The 16,004-nt window shown below is 39.4% G+C and overlaps 1 protein-coding gene across 7 annotated transcripts in view; it reads left to right on the forward strand.

Annotated features, from left to right (window-relative positions):
- Positions 1 to 1,990: 1,990 nt before the first annotated feature.
- The window catches only part of ralgapa2 (Ral GTPase activating protein catalytic subunit alpha 2), a 98,809-nt gene continuing 84,795 nt past the window's right edge, over positions 1,991 to 16,004 (forward strand). For 2 of the 7 annotated variants that reach the window (XM_005922338.3, XM_005922342.3), the window contains exon 1: positions 1,991 to 2,384. In XM_005922338.3, the coding sequence (XP_005922400.1) occupies positions 2,279 to 2,384 (106 nt within the window). In that variant the 5' untranslated portion in view covers positions 1,991 to 2,278. The remainder of the gene's footprint in view (positions 2,385 to 16,004) is intronic. The other 5 variants (XM_005922339.3, XM_014333584.2, XM_042220786.1 and 2 more) reach the window with 4 other exon arrangements.

The following is a 16,004-nucleotide window of genomic DNA, read 5'->3' on the forward strand; positions in this document are numbered from 1 at the left end:
CCATCATTAACTCAGCACTATTCACACAGGATCACACTTGCGCGTTGGGCATTTTTCTCATCTGACAGAAAGTAGGTTTGGTGATAATGAAGCCATTTTTCAGGATCATAATGCATCTTGCTGCAGAGCAAAGAGTGCTCAAAAAGGCAGCTAATATCAACTTCGTGCCATGGGCAGCAAACAGTCTGGATCCAAGTCTGATTGAAAATTTATGGTGGAAATTGAAAAAGTAAATTTCCATAGTGAGTATCCATGCTGGAAAGCTGATCTGCCAGCCGCTATTTGGGAAGGCTGGTTGAGAGACCAGGTTGATACAGAATATTGCTTTTCATTAGTGAAATCCATCCATGCCTCAGAAAAATCAGGCTGTTATGAAAGCCACAGGAGATGCAATAAATGATTAATTTAGGTGTTTTTGTAGATTACGCCATCATTTTCCCCTCAACATCGAGTGTTTCCGTTTCTACTTGATCTGAAAAAATATAGCGTTAATTAAAATAATTCCATTTAATTTATTTGAGGCATGTTTGGCTGTTAGACAAAGAAGAAAAGCAATAAGAGTGAAGGTTGAAATGATGCTACTGAGACCTGCTAAGATGTTTGATTTGAAGATGGTGGAGCTGACAAAAAGACGAGTGTTAAGGTTTTTATTGAGTGTGACCAGGATGGAGAAGATTAGAAATGGCTACGTCAGAGGAGTGGTTCAGGTTGAGCACTTTGGGAACAAAGTTGGAGAGGCGAGGTGAGATGATTAGGACATGTGCAGAGGTGGGATAGAGCATATACTGGACACAGTGGACAAAGGATGCTGAAGATGGAGCTGGTCGGCGGGAGGAAAAGAGGAAGACCTCAGAGAAGATTTATGGATGTAGTGAAGGAGGACATGCAGAGGGCTGGTGTGACAGAGAAGGATGGAGCCAGGTGATTCCCTGTGATGATCCCTAAAGGGAGCAGTTGTGTCATAATTGTGATTTGTTTATGTCCTTCAAAAAGTGGTGATTTCATTTGTCAGTTACCCTTAGTTTTGATATTACTTTCATTTATTTTATTAATATGTGTGAACATACGCACCGTGTCCCTCTCTAGCTTTAGTGTTAGAGACTAAAAGGGAAAGCATTCTGTACATTCTTTCAAATCTTATTTTAGTTAGTGTTTCAAGAGCATATTATTTTAGTTTGTTTTTGTTTGTTTGGGTTTGTTTTTCAACCCAATTATACATTTATACTTCAATTCACTAATTATACTTCACTCACCTGATGACCTTGTGTTGGACAAAATGGGCAATCACTACTTTATCTTTAATTTTCATGAAACAAATTCTAATTTGCAAGCACATTTCTGTTTGTTGTTGTTGTTGTTGTTATGCCAAAAGGTGATTTATGAAACAGGATTTATGACTGGGGTCATATATAAAAAAAATAAAGAAATTACCTCTTTTACAAGTATCTTTATGAGTCTGAGTTATTGTACCTACAAAAAAAAAATCAGAACTGTGATATTATCCTTGTTACAATTTCCTCTTGGTTCGATCTCTTGTAAAACACATTTTTAATTTGAATGACATTAAAATAAAGAATAAACTTTCTTTCTGTTCTTTCTGTTTAAAAATGTCTTAATATCATTCATGAAAGACACGTTGAACATAGGCCAACAAGTCATTTACAACAGTTTAAATACAGACAATCATTTTGGGGAAAATATGGAAATCACTTTTTCTTATCAGTGTATATAGTATCATGAATATCCATCCACTGCTCCTCTACTGTAGTGTTTTACCTTAGACACCAGAGGGCGCTTGGGAGCTATATCAGCCCCCTTTTATCAAAATAAAGAGGTATACAGTCTCACAGTCCCATTTTTAAACTAAAGCTTGCTGCCAATACTCAAACTTTTAGACAGGACAGTGCACTCAAGCCCACTACTATCAGTTTCTGAAATTAAAGTAGACAAACTCCTCCGTGGTGCTTTGAAAAGTCTGTTCTTAACCTAGAAAACTGAAATGAGTAACCTTACTTCTAGCAGGGACGGAGAGTAAAGCTGAAGGTGCAAGGTGTAAAAGACATAAACACGGAGGCGTATTCATGAGGTCTAACCACGCCTCCGTTAGACTGCGCTTCCGTGTTTACACACCCACAAAAATAGGAGACTCCAGCGGCCGTCGGGCGGCTGTTTACCGAGCAAGCAGAGTAGCAGTGAGGAAAGTGACAGCCACACGGGAGGCTCGGTGTATGGTGAAAGACAGGTGATTTCAGCTTCCACGGTCGCATTTTAAAGCGTAATGTTCACTCGAAGGGGGCATGGAGACGTCAAGAAATCTACACAGAAAGTTCTGGACCCAAAGAAGGATGTGTTTACCCGGTTCAAACACCTCCGGACTCTGTTAGGTGAGTGAAATGTCATCGGGGAGCTGGATGCTGCATCGTCGAGGCTTAGCTAAGTGGAGCTAGCTAGCTGGCACCAGCCGACCTGCTAACGTCAAACAAGGCGTCAGGTCAGCTGGCTGCTTAGTGCGAGTCCAGCCGGCTGACCTGTAACATGCATCTGCATTATGCCGGTACCCTCTGCTGTTTGAAGTCTTTGTTCATTTAAAATATGAGACAAATCGCACTGTGATGAGGCATGGATGCTAGCTAATACAAGCTAGCTCCCCTGCGGCTACCTAGCCAGCCAATAATGCTAACTGATGCAGGGAAACAGATGCCGAGAACAGGGTTTGCTGCTCTTCGGTCCTGTGCCATCATTATAGTGTTAAACACGTAACTGAAGCTTCGTCATTCAGCATCGATTCGCACAGGTTGAAGTCTCTGTTTGGACTTTTGGAGAGAAGACAGGGCTTTCTTACTGCAGGTTACCTTCCCGAGTTTCAGTCAACTTGCCTCTACCTTTTTTTGAGAAATTTGACATGATATTGACATAAACGTGTTACACAAGAGCAGTCGTTTATTTTAATCCACTGGACAAGGAAGTGCAGAATTTATGAGGCTCATAAAACTGTTGTCTTCTTGCGCTGCGTTAATAAAAAAGAGACACGACTATGTTCTGCAGTCACCTGACTTGTGTTGTCCATACGAGCTGTTAAACGGTCTGAGTTTGCACGGCTTGTTCCATTGATAAACTGTAATAATGACAAGTGAATGCTGAATCTACACTGATTTAAGCAGAACCGATGACGTGCAAGTTGTACATTTTATCATGCCGAATCATATCAAAGACAAAATAAATGCAGTGCTGGAATTTGAAGGCACCATCATCCTTTTTATAAATGAAGAGCGCATCCATTGGCTGAAAAATATATGTGATAGGCTAATATCTGGTGATATGTCACTGGTGTATTATTGGTTTCTCGTGTTTGGAACTTAAACGTTGTATTAGAGGCAAGGAGGTCAAATGTTACAGTCGCCTCCCATCAGAACTCTGTTGACAACATCATGAATGCTGTACTATATCTTGTGCTCTTCTGTTATTCTCCGTGCTTTGTCAGTAATCGAGGTCAGTGTGGAGAAGAACAAAGAGATCTGGAGAAAAACTGCAATCTGCTCACTCTGAGTGCAATAAATCATGTCTTTCAGAAATATCATTCAAAGTAGGTCATGTATGTGTATTTCTTGACGTGGACCACACAGAGGTGAACATCTAGGCAGTTAATTTTCTCTTGTTTTTATTTGATGATTAATGGTTATATCCCCAGAGTAGCTGGAAAACAGATGCAGTAAACACAGTTTCTTCTCTTGTTTTCATTTAGATTTTATTTTATTTATTTTTTTACATAAAGCTTTGAAAAATATTGGAAACCTTTTTACATATTGTCCCAAAATACACACGATGACTGATTTGGGTAAGTTTTAGTTACAGTAAACACTAATTGCTTTTAGTTAGAGCACTTTTAGAGCTTCTAAAGTTTGGTATGTCTGTGGTGGCAGTGGTATTCAGAGGAAAGTCCGAGCACGTTTGCCATGTTTAGAGTTTAAACCATCGGTTCATTGACACGTGCCTGCTTGTAACCTTTTCATATAGTGACTTGTTATCCAATTTATTGATCCTCAGTACTGCAGCAGGATTGTAATAGCCACTGTCAGCCTAACAGTTGTAGCTTGAGCAAAGCTGTGGGAAGTTGATATGGTTGAAGTTTTTTTGCTATCATAGCAAACTTTCAATGTCAAGACTAGTACAGCCAAGGTGGAGGTCAGCACAGTGCTCTGCCTGCCATCTGTGTTTTTCTTTCCCTCATGTGCAGCTAAAGATAAGGCTGGTCTGTTTGTCCAGCAGCTGATAGTTGGGCCGACGTTGCAATGTCCCCCAAATTCCCAGATTACACCGAGCTTGCAGTTCAGGAAGGATTTCCTCCTGGTTCTGCTGGTTCCTGTGTGGCAGGAAGCTTGATGAGAGATGGGGGTGAGGTGGAGGACAGGGCAGGACAGGGACTTGGATAGAGCTGACCTTCTTTCACCAATCACGCTGTTTTATCTTTTTGAAATATTTAAATGTTATTATTCATAACACTAGCAAGAGAAGACATTTCCAGAGGCGGCAGGCTGGAACAGCTTCTGGTGGGAGGAAATTTAATATGTAGCTTCTTGTTAAACTTTACAACCTGTATGTCAAGCATCCACAGCTGGGGTTTACCACACTTATTTACTATGTTCCAAGGAGAAGATACCATTAAGGCACAGTTTGTTTTTTAATGACTCTTATGTTTTCAGTAATCCTTTAATTTCTGCACAGAAGTTTTCAACCCGCTCGTCTTCTCTCAAGGTCATTGTCTATTAAGTTATCCAAAATTTGACCTCTTTATGTCATTGCAACACCAGAAATTTGGTAAACAGGCTTGTTAAATCAGTGGTACTATCAGCAGTATTGTACTTGAAAGGACAATCTGTGGTCTGGGCTATTTTCAGAGTGGCCCTCTATTGGTTTTCTGCTCACTGAGCCGATCTGTGGGATAGAGTGTGAAAGCTGCTGCATGTTAATTTGCTGGTCATGCCTGGCTGCATTTGGCTGAGGTTGTTAATTACAGGAGCCCAGCAAAACCACCTGATCACTCACTGCTTCACACACTTGTGGCACCAACCGCTTTTCCTTTGACTTCTCTCTGTGCGAAGTCTTTCTCATCCTCGGCCCCCACCTGCTGAGCTCGCTGTGCATCCCAGTGCTCCAGGTTGTTCATAGTGACCTGGAGTATGATGATGAAAGTGTAGGAAATCCTTCATTGACATGAATGTAAACAACAGTGTTTGTCTGGAGGAATACCCATTGTATCCCCGGGGCAGTATTTCTTTTTTAGTGCCAAGTCAGCTATAAACGAGTCACGCTGCTGCATTTGAAGCTCGTAAATGTTTAACTCAAAGCTTTTTGTTTGTGAGGACTTGAGACCGGGTGCCTTGGTTGAAGGAGTAAATTAGCTGTTGTTTCTTTACTTTTCAGCTGGTGTAAACAGGCTCAGCTGGAATCTGCTTGTGAACTGCACTGGAACAAGTGTTGCCAGTGATAACACTCAGGTGTGTTTGTTGTAGGTCTTGGTATTTTTAAGTTTGCAACCAAAGGTAAACCTGGGGAAAAAATGAAGCTCTGTACTCATCGTTCACAAAAAATGAAAATGGTGTCATTACACTCTGCCTTTCTTCGTGTGCTGTTGTGTGGGTCGGGGTCAACTGAAAGTGCTGCTGTTAGAGGAGGAAATCACAAGTTGAAGCACCAGGGGGGAACAATGAGCACAACACTGGAAGTGCTCTCAAGAAGGTCCTCTGTGTGGCTGAAGTAAAGGCTGAGATCACTTGACTTCTGATTCTGCCCCATTTGTACAACACTCAGGTTAGACTTGTGAACAAGTCCAGCCTCTTACCATCTTTTATCCCACACTGCGTAGGCAGGATATCAACACTTAAAAAGTGTAGTGCAGTTCAATGCAAGTGTCATATTAAACTGTCCTTTCAGGATTTTATTAACCTTTCACAGTCTTGAGTTTTGTTTCTTATTTTCATGCTATCACCAACTAAACTTGTATCCGAGTCATCATGGATGATTAAAGCTTTTTGACACTAATTGGCATAAGTGGACTCTTTAATGTTACAAGTAAAATAAATCTGACCACTTTTAAACCAAAACATTTACCTGGTTTCCAGATAAATGAAGAAGTATGCAGAAAGAAATCATTGTTAGTTCCCTGTCAGATAAACTGTTAATATAATGATGTTAGAAGCATTGTGTGCTGCTTAGATTAGATGGCAGCTTTAACAGCTCTGTAGTGTTGCCTATTACAGCAGCACCTCCTCTCATAATGGTCTAGGCATTTAGCATCTTAGCACGTACTTAACACGTGCTAAATGCCTTATTAAGAGAAGCACAGAGATGCTTCAGAATAGAAATGAGGAATATCTAACACTGTATAATCATGGAATAGTGTAAAGCTGCCTGATTTGACTGTACATTATAAATTGTTGTAGACTTTATCAGTTAAATTTATATTTAATATATATTTGCTCATAAAGGTGAATGGTTTTTAACTGCTTTATATTAGTTGATAGGGTCGGCAGGACTATGACTCTGTCATGGATATCAATTATTTATTGTGTTGCAGTGATATCTACCAAGGTGGTCATGTTAACCACATGGTTTATTTAGGCTGGAGGGGAAGATCTATTTCCTTTCATAAAGTCTATAATTTTTACTGTCTTGTTAATCAAGAATGGGAGCAGCTACTGGCATCAACAGGTAGACGACGCTTCTGCAGCAAAACAGAACTTAGCCATGCAGGTTATCAAATAGTCACTTCTAGATGTTATTGTTACTTACTGTGCTGCTTCACTGATTTAAGTACCCTTTGAGTCAGTAATAAAACCCAAATATGTGTATATCATGGTGCAGTTGATCGTAATGAAAGTGTCAGCTTCAGTCTCTCGGGGCTATTTATCAGAAGCAGCATCGCCCCCCCTCCCTAGAGACAACTAGACTTCTTAAAAATCGATCCTTAAAAGAAGAGATTGGATTATAACTGTCATGATCTCAAAAATGTAAAAGCAGCAAGCAGATGTGGACAAAAACAGGTTTGTTTTTGTCCACATCTGCAAAAAGGCTCATGTGAGCCTATTACAGTGTGAAAAATGGCTGATGATCTAACAGATAGCTGCTGGGCAGACGAATGTAAAACCTCATCCACGTATTTGTTTTAGATAAATCAGTGGAAGAGCTTTTTTTAAAAGAAGTTATAGAGGAACTAAGGTAAGCTGGGGAAAAAGCTTTAGTTCTACATAAAGACTGAGTTATCTGGCCACACACAGGAAGCAGGTGGAAGGTGAAAAACGAGTGTTTTGACCAGTAGTTGTCAGAGTCACTCTGGTAAATGAATGATGATTTATTTATTCATTAGCTACATTGGAACAGATCAGAGATTAATAACTCTGTAGGCAAAGAGCTTCAGGCTTTAAGAACAAGATTAAAAAGTAGATGTAATAAGAGGAACAGTTTGTTTCCACCCTTGCTTCTGCTGTTAATGTTGGTGGCTTCTAAACTGGTGGCAGAGTCAAGATAAGCATTTGGCAGTACAAAGAAGTCCTATCCCGCAGTCCCTGGGTGATTAGAATTGCAAATCATGGCACCATAAAACAGAAACTAGCTATTGCGCATTATAAATGCTGGATCGGCACACCTCAGTAGGAGTGGAGAGCTCTTATTAGTGTTAAGTTGATGTTGAAGTACGTCCATACCGTAGTAGTGACAGTTTTAGGGTGTCCCGTGTCTGTGTTTTCAGGTGTTTCTCATACACCATCAGAATAAACTCTGCGGCCATTTCTTTGAGTCTTTTGGAAATGTTCTTGGCTTTATTTTCTTTTTGCCATCACTGCTGTTTATCAGAGCCCACATTTCAGATATAAAGATATGTTTAAATCACATGCTTTTGAATGAATTCCTTTCCTCCCCTTTTAGCTACAGGCCAGCTGATGAAATGGAGAGAAAAACACCAAAACCCTGTGTTGTGCTGTGGGTGATCTGTGTTTCACCCACTGCAAAACCAGTTTGACAGGTTTCACTGTTGACCTTTCCTGTTTTTATAATGGCCAAACTTAAACCTAGCCCCCGTGTTTTACTGTGGCAGCATGTTATTGAGATCTGATCTCAGGGTGGATTTACATTTCATGTTGCCTTTTTGAATGCACAAGCTCCCGCTAATCTTAAGCAGTTTTAAAGCCAAGTAAAAACAAACACTCAGGTTTGGCTTACAGTCCATCAGATTAGTAGTTTGAGTAAAGCACAATCGAGGCTGGTGTTTGTTTCAAAAATAGTCGGTGACAAATTGATGTTCAATGAAAATAGAACCTCTGTTTGGGGTTACACACTTGCAGGTGTTCATGTGACCTTGCCTTGTGGTCAGCTGTTGCGTCTTTACCTGTCTGCTTGTTTCAGTTTGGTCTTTCGTTTCCACAGCTCTCAATAAAAGTAAAGATGGTGCGTGGAGAGGAAGAGTGAGTGTTGCCAGTTTAGCAGCTCAGTTCTGCGATAAGCTGTTTTCTAATGTGTGGGCTCAGACTGGGATAAGGTCAGGCTTTGCCAGTTGTAGCGTGACCACTTCACACTGTGCTCTCTGTAGACTCATAGGCCCCAATCTGTTACACAGCTAGACACTAACTGCAAGTCAAGAGGCATTCATGCAGTGTTTGGCACAGTGGCACCATAATGAAATGACATGGACCAAAAGTGATGGGATTGGAGGAAAGTCCTTTTTCATCACAGTTTCATTCTTGTGATTGATTTAATGAAGCTCTACACCCTCAACCATAAATAATACGTCTAAATAGGACTCTAGTTTTTATCCACACCATCATGTTACATCATGTTATGACAAGCCTGATGAGATTTAATTTATGGTCTTCCATGAGTATAGCTGATGCTTTGAGAGTGTGGCAGCCTTTGCAGTGTTGCTTTACCCTAGCACCATGTTAGTTATGGGTCCACCAATTGATCAGTGAAGCATTGGCTAATATACAAGTCAGCAAGGTGTGAGTGCCTCTGACAAATGACAGGATATTCTGATATTGGACATGTCTGTTAGATCATGTCAGTTTTGTGGATCTTGTATCTAAAATACAGTTTTATAAGTTTGAAAGATTATGATGAGTAAATGTCTGTTTCAACCATAAACATAAAGTTTGGAAATATTTTATTTATTTTCTTAAGCTAAGCTCACAATCAGCCAACCACTTGTACATTTGCCCAGTGCTGCAAAATAAAAGCTTTAATGGCCGAAGCAATCCATAGAAGACGAGTCTTGTCAGTAATAAAACAAATGGCTCTAATAGACCCCCTGATAAGGAAAATCATTCTGTCCCAGCGAGCATCGAATTATGATTGACATCTGTAGATTGGCAAAGCCTGGAGCGCATTTAGTAACACAAATGTTCACTGTGTGCTATCAAGGCCTCAAATGTGCCTCACACTGATTGCTCCTTATTGCATCATGTGACAGACTTGTCCTTCTCTGCTGGTTGCAGCAGATTTATGATTAACTTTGTTTCACTTTGGTCAAATATCAACCTTCTGTGGGTTGCAAAGAACTTCCTACAGGAGATATGTTTTCCTGTTTTGTCTTCTTCTTCATTTACATTCATGAACGTGGAATTTTAGGACTGATAATTGACTCTACGTGTTTGTCATGTCCCATTTTAATAGTGTGGATACTGTAGATATATTAAATAGTTTTAGAAGAAGTTATCCAGTTGTTCAGTGATGACGCGACGAATCCTACTTCCGGGTCTAAAGTAGTCTGCGTTTAATATGGCTTTTGTGTTGTTAACATGTTTAATGTTATGTATTTTCTTCTATTTGATCTCAAAAAGCTCCTAAAACAGTCAGTGATCACTGTTGACCTCCCTCGGCTTTTATTACCGCTAATCATTTATTTAAGCTCAGTTTTTAAAACCTTAGGATGTAGCTACAGCCCAGCCCATGCAGCAGTATATGAATGACTAACCTCGTATTGTGGATGGATTATCTCAGTTGTTCTCCTGGCTGAAGTTTGGTCCTTTTACAGCATCCTGCCATGCGATTACATTTGTTCTGACCACCGAGAACACTCACGTTAACTTTTATCGAGTGGAAAAAAAGTTAGCTTGTTTATATTATGCTAACATAGCTGTGTCGCTAGCGGTCACGTAGCACATCATTATATACCAGCTAGCCCAAACTTCAGTAACCCTACAAACGTCACTGCTGTTTAGTTTTCTGTCTTCATTTATGTGGAAGTGATAACAGAGCTGTACGTTTTAATTTGTTTCCAAAACCCCGCAGTCAGGACATGCTATATTGTATTTAGATAGAAGCTAGCGAGCTAACTCCCTGCTAACTTCTAACTCCGTTAAATGTCATAAATTCCGTTTTCATGGATGCCTGGATGTTAAACTCAATTGTTACACCTGGTAGAGCAGAACGCTGATCATTTTATTAAAGATGAAAGACTTTAGACAGTTTTTCAACTCTCAGTAATGCCATAGTGATCGTTTGATATATGGACCTGCAGCGGAGTTTAGACCCAGACACGGCTAGTGACGTCAGACTTAACAGACCGGATATATTATCTTTTTTTTTTTTTTTTTTTTTTTTTTTTTTTTTTTTTTTTACAGACAGCCACAAAAAAAGTTAGAGTAACTTGGCATACTCTTGAGCTTATTAGCAGTTACTGAGATACTTTAGAAATGGTTGAAATCTGTTAACCTTACACTTAAATGAAACCAGCTGACGGCAGCAGGTCTGTCCTTTGTTGTCTGCCTTTAGATTGTTTTTAACTAAGTATAAAACATTCAAACTCTGCACACTGACTTTATATCTTTAGTTTGTTCCAAAGGTATTCAAGTATTGTTGCATGTCTTAATAGTAAGTTTCCATCAGCACTGCATTAATGCTGCCCCTGGCTTCCATTTGATTGGCAGCATTTGTTGACAAAAATAATTTTATTATGTCAGTATTTATTTTGGGTGGAGCACAAATGGTTTCACTTCCAGTGCTAAGACAGACATTGTTAAATAATATTGTAAAGGCCGTACCACATTATAAGAAAAATGTCCCCTCGACACAAAGCCTTTCAAAATGTTACCAGTATTGTTTTGCCAGCAGCATTTTTTTTTCTGAATGCAGTGCAATAACTGACAAGTTTTGTTTTTTTTTAGTTTTTTTTTTATTCAACATTAAAACATGTTGAATAGAAAGACTGGGCTCAAGTTGGTCCACTTACATGTTTCAAATGTCATGTTTGATGTCTGTCAACAAATAAGAGGACTGTTTGCGTGCAGACTTAGTATGTCACCCTCTTAGGGTTTTCTTCCACTCTCTCAAAATGATTCCACACTTTGGATTTCCTGCCTGACATATGTAATTACTGTAACTAATTACTGTGACCACTGGTAGCAGCCATGATAACTGTTTGAGACACACTGTCACCGCTTTCACTAAGTTAACTTGACTAAGAATGATCAAATAGCATTTGGGCGGCTCTGTGAATCATGCTGTCTGTTAGTGGAGGATCGTAGCTCAACATGCAAACAGCCACGGAGCAGGATGGGGAGCAGAAAAAAACAGATTTTAAGTAGTGTCCATAATTGGCTTCATATTCATATAGAATTTCCATTATTTCTGGAAGGATAACGGTAATAATATTCTTACTTAAATGCATTTTGTTAATTGGAATATTTTATAGCTAAGGTACTTGAGTAGAATAGCTAAGGGTATTGCTGCTGACTTTTGCAGTTATTATTCAATAATAAATACTTATAAATAAATGAAAAATGTTTGAACTGGCTAAAGAACTGAATATTCTCAAGAAATCCTGAAGGAACAGGCGTATCTTTATTATGATCAATCTCCTGCAGTCTCTCTAAATTTGGGAAGTATAATGGCATCCATAGTGCATTTGTCGCCTTCTCCTTTAGCTGGCATGCCATATCTGTGCTCCTACGTGTTGGCAGCCTCCAGGCATCCGTGCCGGGGCCCTTAAAGAGTCCTCTGTGTCTAATGTGAGCATTCAGCCAAGGGCACATATCAGTCTCTTCTCTCTCTCATCTCCTTTCTGGCAAGAATATAGTGCACCTGCAGTGCTAGCTAGCCCAGGACTAATGCAAATGAGAGTGTGTCTGATCAAAGGCTTTATTCGACTGCTTTTTGTGTATGACGTGGCATACTAATGATTCAGCTTTAATTGAAATAAGTGGCGTACACTGGAATTTACCCAGAGACTTAAATGTGGTTTAACAAAACCTGTTACACTGAATGTCAGTTTTTATTGGATGTGTTGTCTGCTGATTAACTTTAAACAGGGGAGTAGACAGAGTGGCGCATCGTGGCCCATCGCCTTCAAAGAGCAAACAGCAGAAGAGCACACCAATTATTCAGCTAAAACTTGAGACTGTTCTGCTTTACCCAGCGGGTGGCTGCTGTTCATTTTTCCACCTTATTTGAAATGGTTATGCATCAAAGGATGTGCAAAAGCGTTAGATAACACTTGAACACTGTTTGGGGTATTTCCAACCACTCTCACCATAGCAGCTCTCGGTCTCTTTGTTGTAGAAGTCACAGTGAGATGTAAGGAAGCCTCATTCATGTCATGATGATGATGATGATATGAATTATCCGATAACAGCGCTGCCAAAGATCAGAAAGTAAAGGTATAATCTGTGATTTTTTTTTTTTTAAATTAATTTTTTTAGACAGGAGGACGAGCTGATAGTATTAGACTGAACATTTTGAGAAGATACTGTGTTTAACGGCTGTGCAGTATATAAGATTATGGCTCTTAGCTCTGGCTGCATATTATTGTTTTGCAGCTGGTCGTTTCACACAGGGGTGGAACATCTGCCCTTTCCTGACAGTTAACAGGAAACATCACAATGGAGAACTGTGTCCTCCGAGCCAAACCTGGCATGGCTGATGTGTTTGGCATGTATTTATTAATTCCATTGTAGAAAATTGCAGATCTCCGAATCATTAACTTATCACTGTCAGCACCATTTAGAAGAGTGTTCATGCAATTGTTTGTTTAATAGGGCTGACTTGGTGATCCCCACAAGTCATTTTTACTGCATTTTATGCAACCAAAAGGCTTTATGTGAGTATGAAGCCTTATTGGGCACTTTATCAGAAAATAAACAGTAACTGGTCTGGAAGGAACAAAATAGCACCTGTGGCATGAACTCGGCATTTGACGTTTGAAGGCAGTTTAGCTCTCTAGATTTATGCAGTCGGCACTAAATTGTGCGTCTCAGCAGATATTGAGATTTATCAGACCGTGTGTGTGTGTGTGTGTGTGTGTGTGTGTGTGTCAGCCTTAGATTTCTGCCCTCGGCCTGCAGATACCCAGCCAGATGTGATCTTGTTGTTTCTTGACTCTGTCTCAGAGTTTGTTGTGCACTTTGAACGTTTGTGAAACTCAGCTCGAACCAGTTTGCCCACACCCTGTTTACTCTTTTCACCAATAAAATTGTTTCATTCACCCATTTTTATTGTGTTTTTGAACTTCTTCAATAAACCCTAAAGGCGTGTGTGAGAGACATTTCTAACAGCAGTTTCATAAATTGTATAAGCATGTCTATCACCAGTCATGTTGCCACTGCCAAAGTTAGAGCGTTTTTACCCAGTATGATTCTTGATTAATTCAACACTAATTCCTGTGTTGTATCTCCATGCTACCATGCATTGCCTTCCTATCTCATTATTTGGCTGATTGCATTTCATTATCATTTCATTTCCTGTTTTTGACGCGAGCAGATGGAGAATGACAGATGGAGGCGTGTCATTCAAAGGACTGAATTATTTTGTTGGAATCGGAGGATACAGAGTTATCCCCAGCATTCCTGGGTCTGGAGAGCAGGTTCTGTCGCTTTCTGTCCACATCCTGTTACCTGATGATGTTGGATATCTTCTCACATTGCTGGATGCTATTGAACAATTTCATTCTTTCATTTAACACATTTCTTTCATAAAAAGCAAGTCCTGATGTAGCATAAGAAATAAAGTTCCTCTCTTTCTGTAAATCATTAATGGCTTAGCAGACCATTAGTGGCTGGCAGTGTGATCAGATATTAGAGTATTCTCATTACTGAATTTTAATGCATTAACCCTCTCCATGTAGCCTGGACAGTAGGTCTGTTAGGAGGGATTGTATACACTCCCAATCACATCTAGGCTCTTTATCTGAACTTTAGTACTTGTAGGCAGATGACTGTCAGCTTTTTCCAACATCCTTAAGGGCTTAAGGATGTTGGCTTACCCACTGCTGAAGAGCGCAGACTAGTATCACAACAGCTTGATGTATGAAATTCACCCAGCACCATAAACATATGAAGCAGCCAATAATATTTAATTTAGAGGCATTTAGTGATGAATTGTTACACAATTCTTTTCTTTCTCCGTCTTACATTACAGGTACATGGTTTTCTAATCTAATCTGTTTGATATGAAGACTTTTTTTTTTATTGTATTTTATCCACAGAGCTCTTAAGTACACATAGTTTCATCTCAGGGCACTTTTATATTGTAAGGTCAAGTTCTTACTGTTTATTATACACAGGACATGTTAAGGCCAATGTGCTGAATCCAAGTTAAAGATTGTGCATCTGCACTTCTTCTATGTTTTCAAAGCTACTGGGAAAGCAGTGAATAATCCTTCATTCTTCCTGTGCTCAGAGGTGACTGTGGGTTCTTGCACTAGCTTCAAAGGATAACACATAGTAGAGTTAGGGTTGTCAAGTGGGCAGCTACCATCCTCTGCATTTTGCTGATTTAGCCATTTTTTTTAATGGTTTTCCCCAATGCCTGTCCATTTAATCTTATTTCAAATATATTCTGTACAGTTTTACTAACTAATAATAATGTATAGGGACAAGTTTGTCTTATATTCTTAGGTGTACAGATCCTACAATAGGGGGAAAAAAGTATACCTTTAGTTTTCTGATGTGCACTGACTTGTGTATGTTCTTGTCATTAAAGCGGCTGTTCTGTTCTAAATGATAACGTGTCAGCCCTGCTTCCACTATGACTTTGCATGTTTTGTTTGATTATTGTTAGGGGCTTGTTTATATTAGAGGTCATTCTCAGCTTTTCATTAGCAGCATTCATATGCAGCATGTCCTAAAAGCTCACTTTTTAAAAGCTTGTGATGTTACTACAGCCCATGGGCTCACGGTTTACCAGACACAGACACTCATTGAGCCAGATAATAAACCCTTTTTTGTTTTTTTGTTTTTGTTTTTTGGAAGTGATTGAAAGATTGGAATTAGGGGAATGATGTTATACAAATGTGCATAACAACTTTGATTTCTAAAATAGTAACGTGGATAGTAGGGCTGAGCCATACCATACTGTTCACAGTAATACTGGTATAATGTTGGGCAACGATGAGAAAATTAAATATTGCGATAGAATATGGGTAAAACGTGCATGTGCAGTGCCTTTGTTTTCATACGCACATGGTGGAAAAAGCATGGCGGCGATGGAGAATGAGAAGGGAGAAAGCGTATCGTTGAATGAAAACGGATGAACCAGAACTGGTTTGTAAAAATGCTTCAACTTCAGTGGTGTGGAACTGGTTTGGCTTTCGTCCGTCAGATACACTAAACTCACATTAAACAGTATTATAATCATTCTTTATGGTTCACACTAACTAGATAGGGCTGTGCGATATGACCAAAATCTCATATCCCGATATAAAACATCTATCGTCCCAATAACGATATAAATCACAAAAAATTTAATATTTTCTGTAAATTCTGTGAATCTCGGGTAGGTGAAGTGTTTCCAGCTGGGCGTCGTGTACCTGGAGTCGAGTGTTCTAACCGATGCATGAAACTAGAGCAGGGCGATATGGCCAAAAATATTTATCACGATATATATTTGAAAATTTGCGATAACGATATAACCGACGATATAATTGATGCGAGACAAAATACAACTCCACAACATTACTAGCGCAAAAAGACAACCTTCCATTTATTTTCACTTAAACAAGAAGCTGGTTTTTATGTACATTA

Source organism: Haplochromis burtoni, unplaced genomic scaffold, assembly GCF_018398535.1.
Source record: "Haplochromis burtoni strain Fernald_Lab_line unplaced genomic scaffold, NCSU_Asbu1 Contig_55, whole genome shotgun sequence".
Taxonomy (NCBI): domain Eukaryota; kingdom Metazoa; phylum Chordata; class Actinopteri; order Cichliformes; family Cichlidae; genus Haplochromis; species Haplochromis burtoni.